General features: G+C 40.9%; 1 protein-coding gene across 2 annotated transcripts in view; it reads left to right on the forward strand.

Annotated features, from left to right (window-relative positions):
• The window catches only part of WWTR1 (WW domain containing transcription regulator 1), a 146,739-nt gene extending 142,432 nt beyond the window's left edge, over positions 1–4,307 (forward strand). For both annotated transcript variants that reach the window (XM_027959404.3, XM_015092609.4), the window contains exon 7: positions 880–4,307. In XM_027959404.3, coding sequence (XP_027815205.1) covers positions 880–1,064 — 185 coding nt within the window. In that variant the 3' untranslated portion in view covers positions 1,065–4,307. The remainder of the gene's footprint in view (positions 1–879) is intronic.
• Positions 4,308–19,713: the final 15,406 nt, after the last annotated feature.

Below are 19,713 nucleotides of genomic sequence, written 5' to 3' on the forward strand. Positions count from 1 at the left end.
TTAATAACATAGTTATTAAAACTACCTTTGAACATAAAGAGGATGATATGAGCAAACTTGAGTTTACAATTAAATTGTTGGATTATAGCTCTGTGGTACGGATTTTATGACTGTCAGAGCCTCTCTACTCAAACCAGCTCTTCGTGCCATTGTCATGGGAAGTCAGTGATGGTAGTCAGATCCACAGTGTCCTCATTTTCTCCTTTCCTGTGTCCCTGCACTTACCCATTCTGGACCATGTCTACCCAGAACAAGTAAAGATTGGCCCAGCATCTCTGTGTCTCTTAGGTGTGAGCACCACCAACTCAGTTTCAGTAACGTGGTAGCTGAAATTTTGCAAGGAGATGAAATATTTGCAACCTGCAGCAATAAGATCTTCTGGTGGAATGTGAGCACAGTGGAAGTGAAGATGAGAGTTATGTTGACAACTGAACTGGTTCCTCTTTTCAGGAGCCTTAAAAAAGAAATAGGGTTCATCTGTACTATTTTTCTAGATTCCACATATGTGTGTTAATACACGATATTTGTTTTTCTGTTTCTGTTTCACTCTGCAGGAATAGAAACAGACATAGAGACCAGATGTGCGGACAAGGGGGCATGGGGAAGGTGGGATGAGTTGGAGACTGGGATTGACATATGTATATGACCATGTGTAAAATAGATAGCTAGTGGGAACCTGCTGTGTAGCACAGGGAGCTCAGCTCAGTGCTCCGTGATGACCTAGAAGTGTGGGATGGGGAGTAAGGGAGGTCTAGGAGGAGGTAGAAACATGTACATGTAGCTGATTCTCTTCATTGTACAGCAGAGACCAACACAACATTATAAAGCAATTATACTACAATAAAAGAATTAAAATGGTTTCATTCTTTTCCATTACAGGAGAAAACACAGGACAGACACCCATGAATATCAACCCTCAGCAGACCCGTTTCCCTGATTTTCTTGACTGTCTTCCAGGAACAAACGTTGATCTGGGAACTTTGGAATCTGAAGATCTGATCCCCCTCTTCACTGATGTAGAATCTGCTCTGAACAAAAGCGAGCCTTTTCTAACCTGGCTGTAATTAATATCATTGTAGCTTGGATGCAGCCGTGACCTGACATTTCCTGGGCCTCTTGGAAAAAGCGATGGAGCAGAGCAAGGTGGCAGGTGAGCTACCTCCTGCCTCCATCACACATGCTCCCTCCTTTCCTTGTGGCCAGTTTAATAATTGCCTGGATTTGATTGGCAGTCACTGAAGTTAAACATGAATAAACATTCTATTTCTGTTTTCTGCAAGCCTGCATTCCTGTGATGGGTTGTGCAGCAGAATTGATTATGCAGAATTGCTTCTTTGTTTTCCTCTCTGCTGCCCCATGACCAAGCTTTATGGGTGTTAGCTGAAATTTATACATCAATTGATTATAAACCATGAAAAACTGATGACCACAGGCAGTGACTTTTGACAGGTGGCTCGGTCCAGGAAATGTACACAAAACTCGACCTGATTTACAGTTTCAAAAACTGTATTGATGACATTAGTACCAAATGCTTTAAAGAATATTTAACTTGAGCTTTAAAAATCATTGTACTGATAGTAAAATTCTGCTGTTTGGAATACAGTGTAGTTTTCAATTCATGCAGGTTCTGATGGCTCTTATTACCTGTATTCTCAAAGGCACACAGAGTCCTATTGTGTATCCTTCTTCATTTTACTGCACAGCATCTAGACAACTATCCTTCTAACAGGAGAGTGGCAATGGCATTCGTTACAGTTCCTACACCAAGATCTCATGAAAGAGAAAGAGACCAGTTTGGTACTAATTTTGAACATTTATTAAACAAACGGTTTTTAAATGACAAGTTGGATTTTTAAGAAAATTACAGCTTAGAATATGATGTCTATTTTATGAAGCACTATCATTTGGTGACTGATGACAAATTTCAGCCAAATGTTTTTGATAAATCAGTGGCAACTATATTTTTGTCCTTTGAAACTGTTCTGAAAACATCAGTACCACATAGCTTTCAACCTGATGGCATACAGTGAGCTGTTGCTTTTAAAATTCTGAAGCCTTGTTGGCTTTTCTTCTTTCAAGATTTCTAGGGTTTAAAATAATCTTATCTATGAAGCTGTTTGAAGGATGAAGCAGATCTCTGACTGATGGGTCAAAAAATGCCCCCTGAGGGTGTATGGTGGAGACCCTTAGTGTTTCTGAAGTCACTAAAGTTGATTCCTAGGTGTATTATCCTAATCCTGTTTGCTACAGTTGGTATAGAAAGGCATGAAATATGTACTCAGTACCTCTTATGTAACCAAAACCATTTTTTTTTGTTTGTTTTTTATTAGCTTTTAAGGACTGAGAGAGAGCATCGGGTTCGCCTGGCATGCACTCTGCCTGCATTGCCAATGAAGTCCTCAATTGTTTAATATTTTGAACTGACATTATTTATAATCTATGAATTTAATATCTTTTTTGAGAGACATTAATAATGCAGGTCTCTGAGAGGAACCTTTCCATTCCCAGAGGGGCTTATTTGCTGGGGATCTGAGATCCTTTTTGATCTACCAAAAGACAGACAGGCAGAATACATCTTATCTTGTTGGAATGAAGGCAAGTGTAAAGGTCAGAGATGAAGTAGTAACGTTAGGGAATACAGTGGAAAGGCTACTAGGTGTGAGATGGAAATAGACAAGCTATGGTGCCCCAAAAGCAAAAGGAGAAGGAGGTGTGAGGTGCCCCCAAAGAACAAAGCAATGATTTTCTCCTACAACTTTTGTACCAAAAGACTGTTGTAGAAGAAAAGAAGGCTTCGGTGCACTTTCTGTGGGAGAAGGAGGCACAGCGCTCGTGTTGCCCTGTCCACGCTGATGTTAAGTGAGTAGGCGGATGAGAGCTTAAACCTACTGTTGCTTCCAACACAAAGAAGTGACTTTTTTCCCCTGAAGGACCCATGGTTTCTCTTCCTCTGATTCTATCTCTTTTTCAAAACGTTCTGAGAGATGAGGGTAGATGTTTCTATTGCTACTATATTGAAGGGAGCACTATTTCTTTTTCTCTTCTGTTAGCAATAATTGCAAAAAGCATTGTACATTCTTTCTAAGAAAAAGCAAAAAAAAAAAAAAAAGACTCAAAAACAAGGGACCTAGTAAAACGGAGCAGTGTTACTGTATTTTTTAAAAATATTTTTATAGATTCATTTTCAGGTTATTAAACATTAAAGAAACAATTATCCCTCCTTTTTTTAAGTAGTTAAAACATTGATGATTTGTATTATCAATTTTTAGAAATAATTTCCTAGTAAGCTTGTGGCATTAGAAAACACTAGAAGAATTTTTTTTTAGTGAGATTAGTTGGAACATTTATTAATGAACATAACAATTATTTTTCCAGAATTAGACACAGATCCTGACTACATGTTTACTAATAAATGAAGCCAGATCTAATTTTTGTTGTTATTTTTAAGGCCATGTTATATGGCCTTTGTTAAAGAACACTAAAGCTAGAAATCTAGAAACAACTTTTTAAAGGTTCTTTCCTATTATTGTAAGTGTTAAAACCCCTGCAGAATTCATGATAAGGTGCTATTTATACTATATTTCTTATTATAAAATGACTGCCAAATATCGTGTCTTTTTAGTCCTAAGTCAATCAGTAGATTTCAACATTTCATCCAGGTTAAAAATGGAAAAATAATTTCAGAAATCTTTCTTTTAAGGTATTTTCTTTCCCTGATAAAACACATTTCCTTGAAGCCAATACATTGTCAAGACCTATTTGCAATTCTGTTAAATCTAAGTAATTATTAGTGTTTCACCATAGAATTTAGGATGTGATATGCCTTTCTTTCGCTGATTATACAATATAAGTAAAAACAGAGTAAAACAGTTAGTGTGCTGGGGGTGTTACTGACTCCAGCTTGGCAGAAAATCTCTCTGGAGAAGAAGGTGATCAGGAGTGAGAGAGTTTTACTAATGACAAGTGATGTTCTCATAACAGAAAGCAACTTCCAGAAGTGCAACTTTTATGACAAACAAAAGCTGTTAAAAGGAAATTGTAGATTAATTTAATTGGGAAAGTAGGTTATCAACAGAGACTGTTTCCCTAACACACTACATCATTTATGTGTTCGTATTTTAACTTTTAAAAAAATTATTTCTACATTTTGTAATATGATATATGTGTGTTTATTTTTAATTCAAATTGCTATGCATATAGAGAATATGCAGAAAAATCAATCAGATCAAACTATTTTACCCGGAGTTTGGTACTGGTTTTTACTTCTCTGATTCTGTATAAGAAAAATAAATACAATTGAATTTCCACTTGGAGTCTTTATCTTGTCATGATTTGTGTGTGTTCTTTTTACTGAGGGCTTTGGGTGGTACTGGAGGAAAGCTTATGTAACCTTCCTGGCAGACAATGAAGGAAAGAAAATTTTGTAGACAAACATTTTTTTGGCTCAAATGCCTGGTTTTCAATATTCTAAATATCCAGAGTTCTGGTTTCTACTTTATTTGAAGTAACTCACTGAGACTTTAAAAACTCTGTGTGTGTGTGTGTGTTTGTGTCCTTGTGCTAAGTCACTTCAGTTGTGTCTGACTTTTTGCAACCCCATGGACCGTATCCCACCAGGCTCCTCCGTCCATGGGATTCTCCAAGCAAGAATACTGGAGTAGGTTGCCATTTCCTCTTCCAGGGAATCTTCCTGACCCAGGAATTGAACCCAAGTCAGCCCTTCCAACAACCTTGCAGATCTGACTGAAGCATCAGGACTAAAGTATTTTTCTTTGTTTCTCTGTCATTAACAATATGCTGTGGCTTCTTGGGCTTCCCTGGTGGCACAGACAATAAAGAACGCAATGCAGGAAACCTGGTTCAGTCCCTGGGTTGGGAAGATGCCCTGGAGGAGGCCATAGCAACCCCCTCCAGTATTCTTGCTTGGAGAATCCCATGGACAGAGGAGTCTGGAGGGCTACAGAACATAGGGTCGCAAAGTGTCAGACATAACTGAGTGACTAAGCACAGTGTGACTTCTTGTCAAACCAAAAGCAGCTCATCATTCACTCTGTGACAGTGTATTTCCTCTGTCTTTTGAGCCCCCTGATTCTTGCTGTGGTGACACTTTATGATGTGAGGGCTCTTTTAGTAGCAGAGTGTTTTTAAGCAGAAGCACTCAGCTGAACAACAAAAGAAGAAATCCTGGGGGAAACAACTTAGCAACAGTCCAGAGTCTAAGCCTCATGGATCTTTTTTAAAACTGTATTTCATCATTACTTTTAAGTTAACAGAGGCTCTCTGTTGAAAGTGTTATAAGTACCAACACGTATAAAGTAAAAATATGAAAGTTCTCTATCTTTCAAGTCTCACACTTCAAAAAATATGTTTGTTAGATTTTTTCCCCCTATAAGCTGGATTTTTTTAACAAAAGAAGAGCAATTCTAATGATATTACTGATACATATTGAACATTTACTAAGTGACAGACACTCTGCAAAACATTTGATATGAATTATCTAATTTAATCTGCACATCAACACTATTATTTCAATACTGTCCTCATTTTACAGATGAAGAAACTGAGGCTTAGAGAGGTAAAATAATTTTTATAAGGGTACATAGTAAGCAAGAAATATATCCAAAAGCTCAAGATTGCTCTTCCATGCGAGTACATGTGTATTTTATTATATTTAACAATAAGTAATATCCTTTTGCATGGGTGTCCCCTCTTGGTAATCAGTTGGTTGTTTTCAGTTTTTGCCCTTAAAATAGTACTGGACGTAGCAGTTTGTCCTTTTGATATTTATTTATTTTGGCTGCACTGGGTCTTACTTGTGGCATGCAGGATCTTCAGTTGCAGCATTTGGGATCTGGCCCCCTGCATTGGGTGTGCAAAGTCTCAGCCACTGGACCACTAGTCCCAACAGTTTGTTCTTGTATGAGTATGTCTAGAGGATAAATTCCTCAGAAAGAAATCACTATATCAAAAGATATGTGATCTTAAATCTTGGTAGATTCTGTCAAATATTTTTGAAAACAAGTCCATGCCAATTTTTACACTTCTAAGAACAATGTATGCAAAGGCCTGTTTCACCATTGCCAGGCTAGAGCTGGATATTGCCTAACTTTTGTTGTTTTTCTTGTTTTGCCAGTTTGAGGCTACAAACATACAGTCTCAAAAAAAAGAAAGTCAAATTTGATTTGTATGAACATTAACTCTTTTGGTCCCCCCCACCCACATATACATCCCACAAAATGTTCATGAATATATGTGGAATATATGAAGTTCAAAAATTGAATGAAAAATATTTTTTCTATTTCTGTCAATAGCATACAAAACAAATTAGCTTCTCTTTCTGATTTTTTCCAGCTTTACTGAGATATAATTGACATCATGTATAAATGTAAGGTGTGTGACATAGTGATTTTAAGCATGTATATACTGCAAAATGTTCACCACAAGAAGATTAGTTAACACATCACCTCACACGGTTACAAAATTTTTCTCTGTGTGCAGTAAGAATTTTGACTAACTCTTAAAACTTTGCAAATATGATATATAGAAAATAGCTTACTATTATAGTTTGTAATTCTTGAATTAATAGTGAAGTTGATCTTTTTGTAAGATTATTGTCTATGGTGGGTGATGTCAGTTCTCAATTACCCAGATTACCTTTTGTGAAATGGCAACCCGCTCCAGTATTCTTGCCTGGAGAATTCCATGGACACAGGAGCCTGGTGGGCTACAGTCCATGGGGTCATGAAGAGTCGGCCACGACTGAGCGACTAACACCTTCACTTTTCACCCCCATGATGGTGTATTTTCACTTCCAAAAGCTAACAACTGTGGCTCTTTAAAAAGGATTGTTAGGATCACTTTGCCCCCATACACAAGAGAGCTGGAAATGCATAGGAATTTACATCCTAGGACATGACTTTGTCCAATGAGAGGTGGGCTTTAACTCACATTCCAGAGTCCCTTGTGGGATCGGGCAGAGACTACCTTCTGTGGGATATGACCTGACAGCACATTTCCTATTTCTTCCCCTTTCCAGTGCTGCTTCCCCGACTTTTTGCCAGTTTCTCCTCTAAATATCCACTTCCTTAATAAATCCTTTTCTTATACAATGCTCCCTTAGTATACCATCTGTACATGAAGCCTTATATCAGGATCTGCTTCTGGAAGCCAGATCTAAGTTAGCATCCAGAATACACAGCCAACTCTTGCAAATCTATCAGAAAAACAATCCAATGGAAATGTGGGGTAAGGATATGCACTGAAATTTTACAGAATGGAAAACTAGGTGCCAAATAATTCCCCAACCTTGTTACTAATCAGGAAAATGGAAATGAGATAGTAGTAACATAACATTTCACTTATATCAAACTCCAAATTCCAAAAGACTTACAACACCAAGGGTCAGCTAGGATGTGAAAAAGTGGGAAGGCAGTGTCCTGTTGGCAGCAGTGTGAACTGATAAAAACACTTTGTAACTTTCACAAAGCTGGCAGCCTGGTCTGTTTTGTTGACCACTATATCCCCAGTCTCTAGGGCAATGTCCAGAACATATGGATGACCAAACAGTAAATATTTGTTGAGTGAATTAATATTTGGGCACATTGTATTCCTCAGGAAGTGAGTGCTGTCAGAAGGGACACATAGAGAGAAGCAGTTGCAAAATAGGGGAGAAGGAACTTCCTAGACAATTTAGTTGCTTAAACAAATCTGTCAAATCAATCAAATAGATGGGGAAACAGTGGCTGACTTTATTTTTCTGGGCTCCAAAATCACTGCAGATCGTGATTGCAGCCATGAAATTAAAAGACGCTTACTCCTTGGAGAAGGAAATGGCAACCCACTCCAAAATTCTTGCCTGGAGAATCCCATGGACGGAGGAGCCTGGTGGGCTACAGTCCACGGGGTTGCAAAGAGTCAGACACGACTGAGCGACTTCACTCACTCACTTTACTCCTTGGAAGGAAAGTTATGACCAACCTAGACAGCATATTAAAAAGCAGAGACATTACTTTGCCAACAAAGGTCCATCTAGTTAAGGCTATGGTTTTTCCAGTGGTCATATATGGATGTGAGAGTTGGACTATAAAGAAAGCTGAGCTCCAAAGAGTTGATGCTTTTGAACTGTGGTGTTGGAGAAGACTCTTGAGAGTCCCTTGGACTGCAAGGAGATCCAACAAGTCCATCCTAAAAGAGATTAGTCTTAGGTGTTCATTGAAAGGACTGATGCTGAAGCTGAAACTACAATACTTTGGCCACCTGATGTGAAGAGCTGACTCATTTGAAAAGACCCTGGTGCTGGGGAAGATTGAGGGCAGGAGGAGAAGGGGACGACAGAGAGTGAGATGGTTGGATGGCATCACCGATTCGATGGACATGAGTTTGGGTGAACTCTGGCAGTTGGTGATGGACAGGGAGGCCTGGCATGCTGGGGTTCATGGGGTCACAAAGAGTCGGACATGACTGAGCAACTGAAGTGAACTGAACTGAATCAATGGGATGACAGCATTGCAGCCAACCACATTGTTCATGTATCTAGCTAGGATTGATCTAGCTGGGGAGTAAATCTGACAAGCATTGCAGCCAAACTGGTTGAGAGCTAAGACTTGTACATTTATAGTGTACTCAAGTTTCTTTTATTCTTTTTTAAGGTTGCAATCTATCAAAAATTCATATATTGGTATTCCCCATGAAAAACTATGACCACTATATTTTGGGTTTTTCCCTGGAGCACTGTGTTTTTTGTTTTTTTTTTTTTCTTTTTTCACTTTATGTTTAAATATTGTGTGACCATCAAAGCTTCTACAAATGTAATTTACTTGACTTCCACTGAGAGCACATATGAAAGCTCAGTTCAGTTGCTCAGTCACTCCTGACTCTTTGCAACCCCATGAACTGTGACATGCCAGGTTTCCCTGTCCATCACCAACTCCCGGAAATTGCTCAAACTCATGTCCATCGAGTTTTGCTCCCCAAAATAGTTAAATCTATGTGATATATTAAAATGAATATAGAATCAAGATCAGACATATTAGGTCATGTTCAGAAGATTTCTAAGATGAAATTCTGGTCATTGGTATGAGATGGTTGTATGGATTCTGGCCTTAAAACAGAATGAATTTATTCCAGGGATGTTTCAGAAGGTCTGGAACACTCAGGGCCTCAAAGAAGAATTCCTTAAATTTTTCTGTGTAATGTCCCCAGATTTCAAGATCTACTAAAATAAGCAACCAACACATTTTACTTTTGCACAGTCTCTGGAGGCGTTAGAAAACTGACCAAAGCTTTAGATGTTCTCAGGAAGCTGCTCACACACTCTGTTAATGGCTCATAGATGGCTCATTGGTTCTCTGGAGCCCTTCTATTGACCTGAGACTGCAACGTTTTCCTATAGGCTGTCTTTTGAAATGCTTGTGCTTAGTTGCTCAGTCGTGTCTGACTCTTGGAGAACCCATGAACCAGGCTCCTCTGTTTATGGGATTTTCCAGACAAGAATACTGGAGTGGGTAGCCTTTTGCTTCTCCAGGGGATCTTCCCAACCCAGGGATCGAACCCAGGTTTCCTGCATTGCAGGCAGTTGCCGGGACCACCGTGAGGAACTCTGCCCATGGCAAAGGTCATGAGGAAGGAGGCTTCGGCATACAGAACGGTGGATCGAGGGAGCCTCAGGAAACCCCCTGTTCCCGAGCATCTACGCCCAAAACCAGAGTCTACCTACTTTACTGTTTCATGCACTCACCTATACCTCTGACTTTACGGGGAGCTGACCCCATTACCTCTCTCAGAGAAGGAGTTAACTTACAGCTCCAAGTCAATAAAAATTCCCGGGCGTGACAAGAGTGTCTCAACTTACGAACTCCTCTGAAGGTTATCTAGATTGCCTGTACAGGTTTGTCTGGCCACATGTGATTGTTTACGGCCTCCCAATCGTGAGAGGCACGAGATGTTTTAAACTTACTAAAGGCAGATTGTTTTGGGAAGTTAGAAATTATTGGTATAGTGGGTTGGTTAGGAATTATATTGGTGAAGGGTTTTTCATTTGTTGTGCCAATAATTGCTGCTAATTCCCTGCCCTGGTTGTGACAAGGGTGTCTCAGGTCAAACCTCTCTGCTGGCAGACTAGTTTGTGTGACAGGATTATCCACGCCCCTGCCACTACGCACATGATTGTTTACTACCTCTCAACCATAAACAGCACAGAGAGCTTGGAGTATTTTGAAAGTCTTCATTAGCATAGGGCTTTTCTCATTGTTTAGTCAATGATTGCCACCAGGCCTCCATATCCTTAGGCACCTGGGAATATATTAATGTATTTGGAATATAGAAAAGGAAATATAGTAGTTTTTAATGTTAGCAATACTAGACTTTTTGAGTTAATGAATTTTCTCTTTTATTATAGATCACTGTACTTTGTTATAAATCACTGTGTCCTTGCTATGTAAAAATGTAACTTTATCACTATCTTAAGACTATCAGCGGTGGCTAGGCAGGCACAGGAGGGCATAGAGGAGCTATGCCACGTTGAAGGTCAGGAATGGCGGCAGTAAGGAGATACCCCTTGTCCAAGGTAAGGAGCAGCGGCTGTGCTTTGCTGGAGCAGCCGTGAAGAGATACTCCATGCCCAAGGTGAGAGGAACCCAAGTAAGATGGTAGGTGTTGCAAGAGGGCATTAGAGGGCAGACACACTGAAATCATACTCACAGAAAACTAGTCAATCTAATCACACTAGGACCACAGCCTTGTCTATCTCAATGAAACCAAGCCATGCCTGCAGGGCAACCCAAGATGGATGGGTCATGGTGGAGAGGTCTGACAGAATGTGGTCCACTGGAGAAGGGAATGGCAAGCCACTTCAGTATTCTTGCCTTGAGAACCCCATGAACAGTATGAACAGGCAAAATGATAGGATACCAAAGAGGAACTCCCCAGGTCATTAGGTGCCCAATATGCTACTGGAGCTCAATGGAGAAATAACTCCAGAAAGAATGAAGGGATGGAGCCAAAACAAAAACAATACCCAGTTGTGGATGTGACTGGTGATAGAAGCAAGATCCGATGCTGTCAAGAGCAATATTGCATAGGAACCTGGAATGTCAGGTCCATGAATCAAGGCAAATTGGAAGTGGTCAAATAAGAGATGGCAAGGGTGAATGTCGACATTCTAGGAATCAGCGAACTAAAATGGACTGGAATGGGTGAATTTAACTCAGATGACCATTATATCTACTACTGCAGGCAGGAATCCCTCAGAAGAAATGGAGTAGCCATCATGGTCAACAAAAGAGTCCGAAATGCAGTTCTTGGATGCAGTCTCAAAAACGACAGAATGATCTCTGTTCGTCTCCAAGGCAAACCATTCAATATCACAGTTATCCAAGTCTATGCCCCAACCAGTAATGCTGAAGAAACTGAAGTTGAACGGTTTTATGAAGACCTACAAGACCTTTTAGAACTAACACCCAAAAAAGATGTCCTTTTCATTATAGGGGACTGGAATGCAAATGTAGGAAGTCAAGAAACACCTGGAGTAACAGGCAAATTTGGCCTTGGAATGCAGAATGAAGCAGGGCAAACCTAATAGAGTTTTGCCAAGAAAACGCACTGGTCATAGCAAACACCCTCTTCCAACAACACAAGAGAAAACTCTACACATGGACATCACCAGATGGTCAACACCGAAATCAGATTGATTCTATTCTTTCTATATATTATATTGATTATATTCAAACCAAAGATGGAGAAGCTCTATACAGTCACCAAAAACAAGACCAGGAGCTGACTGTGGCTCAGATCATGAACTCCTTATTACCAAAATCAGACTCAAATTGAAGAAAATAGGGAAAACCACTAGACCATTCAGGTATGACCTAAATCAAATCCCTTATGATTATGCAGTGGAAGTGAGAAATAGATTTAAGGGCCTAGATCTGATAGATAGAGTGCCTGATGAACTATGGAATGAGGTTCGTGACATTGTACAGGAGACAGGGATCAAGACCATCCCCATGGAAAAGAAATGCAAAAAAGCAAAATAGCTGTCTGGGGAGGCCTTACAAATAGCTGTGAAAAGAAGAGAGGTGAAAAGCAAAGGAGAAAAGGAAAGATATAAGCATCTGAATGCAGAGTTCCACAGAATAGCAAGAAGAGATAAGAAAGCCTTCTTCAGCAATCAATGCAAAGAAATAGAGGAAAACAACAGAATGGGAAAGACTAGAGATCTCTTTAAGAAAATTAGAGATACCAAGGGAATATTTCATGCAAAGATGGGCTCAATACAAGACAGAAATGGTCTGGACCTAACAGAAGCAGAAGATATTAAGAAGAGGTGGCAAGAATACACGGAAGAACTGTACAAAAAAGATCTTCATGACCCAGATAATCATGATGATGTGATCACTAATCTAGAGCCAGACATCTTGGAATGTGAAGTCAAGTGGGCCTTAGAAACCATCACTACGAACAAAGCTAGTGGAGGTGATGGAATTCCAGTTGAGCTATTTCAAATCCTGAAAGATGATGCTGTGAAAGTGCTGCACTCAATATGCCAGCAAATTTGGAAAACTCAGCAGTGGCCACAGGACTGGAAAAGGTCAGTTTTCATTCCAATCCCAAAGAAAGGCAATGCCAAAGAATGATCAAACTACCGCACAATTGCACTCATCTCACACGCTAGTAAAGTAATGCTTAAAATTCTCCAAGCCAGGCTTCAGCAATACATGAACCATGAACTTCCTGATGTTCAAGCCGGTTTTAGAAAAGGCAGAGGAACCAGAGATCAAATTGCCAACATCCACTGGATCATGGAAAAGCAAGAGAGTTCCAGAAAAACATCTATTTCTGCTTTATTGACTATGCCAAAGCCTTTGACTATGTGGATCACAATAAGCTGTGGAAAATTCTGAAACAGATGGGAATATCAGACCACCTAACCTGCCTCTTGAGAAATCTGTATGCAGGTCAGGAAACAACAGTTAGAACTGGACATGGAACAACAGACTGGTTCCAAATAGGAAAAGAAGTGCATCAAGGCTGTATATTGTCACCCTGCTTATTTAACTCCTATGCAGAGTACATCATGAGAAACGTTGGACTGGAAGAAACGCAAACTGGAATCAAGATTTCCAGGAGAAATATCAATAACCTCAGATATGCAGATGACACCACCCTTATGACAGAAAGTGAAGAGGAGCTAAAAAGCCTCTTGATGAAAGTGAAAGAGAAGAGTGAAAAAGTTGGCTTAAAGCTCAACATTCAGAAAACGAAGATCATGGCATCTTGTCCCATCACTTCATGGGAAATAGATGAGGAAACAGTGGAAACAGTGTCAGACTTTATTTTTTTGGGCTCCCAAATCACTGCAGATGGTGACTGCAGCCATGAAATTGAAAGACACTTACTCCTTGGAAGAAAAGTTATGACCAACCTAGATAGTATATTCAAAAGTAGAGACATTACTTTGCTGACTAAGGTCCATCCAGTCAAGGCTATGGTTTTTCCTGTGGTCACGTATGGATGCGAGAGTTGGACTGTGAAGAAGGCTGAGCACTGAAGAATTGATGCTTTTGAACTGTGGTGTTGGAGAAGACTCTTGAGAGTCCCTTGGACTGCAAGGAGATCCAACCAGTCCATTCTGAAGGAGATCAGCCCTGGGATTTCTTTGGAAGGAATGATGCTAAAGCTGAAGCTCCAGTACTTTGGCCACATCATGCGAAGAGTTGACTCATTGGAAAAGACTCTGATGCTGGGAGGGATTGGGGGCAGGAGGAGAAGGGGATGACCAAGGATGAGATGGCTGGATGGCATCATGCAGTCAATGGACTTGAGTCTGAGTGAACTCCGGGAGTTGGTAATGGACATGGAGGCCTGGCATGCTGCGATTCATGGGGTCGCAAAGAGTCGGACAGACTGAGCGACTGAAGTGAACTGAACTAAAACTAAATAGATCTTAAGGGGAACATTGGTGAAGGGTTTTCATTTGTTTGGCTGATGCTTGCTGCTAAATCTCCATATTCCCTGCCCTTATAATGAATATAACTAGCATATAGGAGAAATAAGTATTAACCTTTAAGATTAATCATGTTAACCTTAGGTTAAATAAATTCCTTTCTTAGTCGTAACTCACTACACCCTCACCCTATAGGAATGCAACTTTATTTGGAGGGTGGTGCCTGGTTTAAGAAAAAACACCCTTGGAAAAAATAAGTTTTTTGGTTATCAGAAAGAAAGGATCATAAAATGTCAGCAGGCCTCATGGCCAGAAGATGATGTAAAACCCCTAAGACCTTTCTTTATACATTTATGTGAAGCACCTGATTTTGATAAAGGTCAGGACTGCTGACCCCCATGTAACTCTGTATTCATCCCTATGTATAAGAAAAGGTATATAAGCAAACCTAAAAAATAAAGAAATGGGATCAGTTTCTGGAAAGACTGGTTCCCCTATGTCGTTCTTTCTTGCTCCCCATTTTTCTGGCTGAATTCCCATCTGGAGCGTGGGTGCTCACCATGTCTACTTACTTGCCCCGGTTTTTAAGTTCCATACGAGAAGGAGCCCAAGGAGGGGCACCTTCCAATATTCAAGTGGCACCAGTGGCCCAATGTAGATGGTGCAAATTCCTTGTCTTGGAATTTTATTGGTATCCCACGTAAACCAAGTTATTCAGCTTCTTTTTCTCCACTAATATTTCCTACTACGCTATCCGTTTCTAATCTCTCTATATATCTGTAATTTATTCCTAGGGTGCCAATTCTGTCCCCACCTTTGAATTACCCTGGATCCACCGGGGCTAGACCCCGGCAGGCGGTCTTCACTATCTGAGCCACGAGGGAAGCCCTGGGTCCCCCTCAGATATCTTACCTGGGTAATGATGATGTGACTAATTAAACTATAAATGGAAAAAATTAATTTATGGGATTGGCAGAGATAAAGAATCACCAAACGCTCTCACTCTAGCAAGAGAATCCGTTTATGGAATTAGCACAGAGTGAAATAAGAGTTTCAGAGAGTGAGAAGAAGTGAAAGATGAAGGGAGAAAGGTGAGTCCAGCACATTCTGTGCAGCATTACTGCTCCTGGAGAAGGTGGGTGTGTGAGTTGAGGAAGGGCAGGTGTGGGCAGTCTCCTTTACAAATTTGCTGTGGGCTTTGTTCCCACAACAAGTGAAGAAGGTCAGTGCCATCCTACTATTAACTAACATCATGGCTTCAACTGTGTTTCTAGTGATGCGGAACTTCAGTTTCTTTACATGTAAATTGGGCTGTTACAATTTTTTTAAAAAGGAGGGTTACAATGAGAGAGTGATGAAGCTCAAGGGAAATGACTTATGTAGAACATTCAGTAATTCAAAGGTGGTCAATAAATGATCACTTCCCTCTTTTTTCCGTAAGCTTTTTCTTCTCTTCTTCCTAGGCCATGTTTTCCTCCATAGCACTCACCACCACCTAACAATATAATGTCATTGTCTCTCCTCATTAACCTGTCAGTGCTATGAGAGAAGATATTTTTGTTTCTTTAGCACCTAGCTGGAGAAGGCAATGGCAACCCACTCCAGGACTCTGGCGTGGAAAATCCCATGGATGGGGGAGCCTGGTAGGCTACAGTCCATGGGGTCTGGAGGAGTCAGACATGACTGAGTGACTTCACTTTCACTTTTCACTCTCATGGATTGGAGAAGGAAATGGCAACCCACTCTAGTGTTCTTGCCTGGAGAATCCCAGGGACAGGGGAGCCTGTTGGGCTGCAGTCTATGGGGTCGCACAGAGTCGGACACTACTGAAGCAATTTAGCAGCAGCAGCAGCACCTAGCACCTTGAACAATACTTGGTACACTGTTCAAAAGTATTTTCAAAAATATCTGTTGAATGAATGAATATCTTTAAGAGAACTTGTCTTTCACACCACAACCCTTGCTGAGGATGGCACCATCTTTGATTGACTTGTTGGCTTGCGCTTTCATGTCTTGAATTAAATAAGCTTTTGGAAAATGTTCCTTAATGGGGGAGGTATCAGAGGAAAATTGTATTCTTTTTTTTTTTGAAGTTTCCAACATCATTTTTTAAAATATAAATTTATTTTAATTGGATGCTAATTACATTACAATTGTATTCTTTAGAAAGATAGCCAAACCTGCCCAGTGAGAAATTATCTGCTGTGAGCAGTTAGGCTGAGTTGCCATTAGAGGGCAGCAAATGGCTTTGTCAGGGTGTGACCAGAGGGACAAACAGAGTACTGATATTTTGTTACCTTCCTTGCATTCGCCTATATATCTCTTGACAGGAAGATCTATAGCTTTTGAGGGAGAATAAAGTTATTTTTCAGAATACAGAAAAAAAAGGAAAAAATAAGACATTCTCAGAGCAAGGTTCACAGTGGAGTCAATGGATCACATGCTTCAGATTATCCTAAAACATCAGAATAGAGTGAGAATTTTCCTGAATCTGACTGAGGCTGAGGACTGGGAATCTGTATTTATTTAGCAAACTTCTAGGTCATTCTGGTGCACTTTCAAGTTTGAGAACCACCGCACATGATGAACATGAATGGGTGCTTAGTCGTGTCCAACTCTTTGCAGCCCCATGGGCTGTAGCCCGCCAGGCTCCTCTGTCCATGGGGATTCTCCAGGCAAGAATACTGGAGTGGGTTGTCATGCTCTCCTCTAGGGGATCTTCCCAACCCAGGGATCAAATCCAGTTCTCTCGCATTGCAGGCAGATTCTTTACCATTTGAGCCATCAGGGAAGCCCAAACATCTGATGAGTAGTCTCTACACTTTTCTGTCATGGATCCCCCAAGGTATGCATGCTTGCCTGCCCATTTCTTTATAAATTATATACAGAGATGGCTGTCCCAGGGGCTTCCCAGGTGGCGCTAGCAATAAAGAACCTGCCTGCCAATGCAGGAGACATAAGAGAGTGAGTTCGATTCCTGCATGGGGAAGATTCCCTGGAGGAGGGCATGGAGAATCCATGGACAGAGGAGCCTGTGGGGGTACAGTCCATAGGGTCACAAAGAGTCAGACACAGCTCAAGTGACCTGGCACAGCACAGCACATGGCTGTCATAACATGTCTTGTACATCATAAAATATTTCACAAAAATAGAAATTTTGGAAGGTTGAAAAGCATACACATTAAGTTTTATAAGTGAACTTCCCATGCCACGTTTTGGATGCGAGGATAAGCATAATTCATGCTGATGAAATGTTGTTCAACTGATCTTCTTAACTGATGGCATAATATTCATTTTCTCAAGTTTAGGGCCCCAACATCAGTGGGCATGAGGCAGCATGATTATCTGTAGAGATTTTATTTCTGCTTCCAAAGAGTCATTGGGGATATTCCCCTCACCCACCTTCCCTCTCAGATTCCCATGTGGTGCTGAGGAAAGTTGTCATGGTTACCCTCTTCCCCAACTGACAGCCTGAATGCAACTTCTGGGTGGGAAGCTGAGTGTGAACTGCTGGGTGTGTTGGCATGGTAGCAACACCCAGGTACTTCACACCACACAGACACATACACACACACACTCACCCTCTGGGACTACGTCAAGTCTGAACAAATTACAAAATCATCTGCTGTTAAACCTGGCCTACAAAAAGCTTTAAATTTGCCATTAGACTCTAAATTTGGCTCTTCATCTTTTGACGTCATGGGTCTCTTTGAGAATCTGATGAACCCTATAAACTTTTTCTCTAGGATGGGAGGGAAAGAAATTTACTCATCTTCCCATAGACACCATTTCAGAGGGTGTGAAAGTTTCTGGAGTTCGCAGAATGTGGACCCTGAGACAACAGTGTCAGCATTTTCTGGGAATTTACTAGAAATGCTCCACCCTTAAAGCTGACAGAATCAAACTTTTGGTTAGGAATAAGCCCTCCAGGTATTTTTAGTGAATACTCAAGTTTGAAAACGCTCCAGCCTATTGGTTCTCAAACATGCCTCCTTTTAAGACTCTCCTGATGAGTTAAAAAAAAGAGAGAGAGAGAGAGAGAGAAAGCACTGATTCATGGGCATCAATCTGATTTAATTAAATCAGTATCTCTGGAGGTGAGGCCTGGATATGGGGACTATTTTTTTTCTTTTCTTAAAATTTTTATTGTTTTTTTTTTTTAACTTCTTATTTTGTATTGGGGTGTAGCCGATTAACAAACAATGGTTTATTTAAAAATATATATATTTATTTAATTTGGCTGTGCTGGCTCTTAGTTGTGGCATGCAAACTCTTAGCTCAGCATGTGGGATCTAGCTCCCTGACCAAGGATTGAACCTGGGTCCCATGTATTGGGAATGCATCATTTTAGCCACTGTACCACCAGGGAAAAGTGAAAGCGAAAGCCACTCAGCCACATCCAACTCTTTGTGACCCCATGGACTATACAGTCCATGGAATTCGCCAGGCCAGAATACTGGAGTGGGTAGCCTTTCCCTTCTCCAGGGGATCTTCCCAACCCAGGAATTGAACCCAGGTCTCCTGCATTGCAGGTGGATTCTTTACCAGCTGCGCCACACAAGGGAAACCCAAAAATACTGGAGTGGGTAGCCTATCCCTTCTCCAGGGGATTCTCCTGACCCAGGAATCGAACTGGGTTCTCCTGCCTTGAAGGCAGATTCCTTACCAATTGAGCTATCAGGGAAACCCAGACCACCAGGGAAGTCCCCAACAAACAATGTTGTGACAGTTTCAGGTGGACAGCGAGGTGACCTAGCCAGACATACTCATGTATCCATTCTTCCCCCAAACTTCCCTCCCATCCAGGCTGCCACATAACATTAAGCAGAGTTCTATGCTCTATACGGTAGGTCCTTGTTGATTATCCATTTTAAATGTAGCAGTGTGTACTTGTCCACCCCAAACTCCCTAAGTATCCCATCCCTCATCCTTCCTCCAGTAACATAAGGTCATTCTTGGAATTTGGGATTTTAAAAAATTCTCTAAAGGAGCTGGAGATTTTATTTTCTTGGTGTCCAAAATCACTGGGGACGGTGACTGCAGCCATGAAATTAAAAGACACTTGCTCCTTGGAAGGAAAACTATGACGAACCTGGACAATGTATTAAAAAGCAGAGACATCACTTTGCTGACAAAGGTCCGTATAGTCAAAGCTATGGTTTTTCCAGTAGTCATGTATGGATGTGAGAGCTGGACCATAAAGAAGGCTGAGTACTGAATAATTGATGCTTTTCAACTGTGGTATTGGAGAAGACCCTTGAGACTTGGACAGCAAGGAGATCAAACCAGTCAATCCTAAGGAAATCAAGTCATTGGAAAAGACCCTGATGCTGGGAAAGATTGAGGGCAGGAGGAGAAGGGAGCAACAGAGGATGAAGTGGTTGAGTGGCTTCACCAACTCAATGGACATGAGTTTGAGCAAATCCAGGAGATAATGCAGGACAGGGAAGCCTGGCAGGCTGCAGTCCATGGGGTTGTGAAGAGATGGACACGATATAGTGACTAAAGAACAACAGCCGAAGAAGTTAAGCTCTATAGACCCAGATTATAACAAGCCAGACTATTTCTGACAACCCCAAACTTGAGCACACTAGTTCCTCCTAGAAAGGAACCTGGAAAGGTCTGACTCATCGCTTTCACTTACCAGTGAGGAAACCAAGGCCTGGAGACTGAGGAGCTTTCCCAAGACCACAGAGTTACAAAGAGTCTCAGGCAGCATTCAGCTCTCCATGGGTCTCTGTTCCAGGAATGGCCACACACTGGAACAGCAA

This window comes from Ovis aries, chromosome 1 (assembly GCF_016772045.2).
Source record: "Ovis aries strain OAR_USU_Benz2616 breed Rambouillet chromosome 1, ARS-UI_Ramb_v3.0, whole genome shotgun sequence".
NCBI classification, from domain to species: Eukaryota; Metazoa; Chordata; class Mammalia; order Artiodactyla; family Bovidae; genus Ovis; species Ovis aries.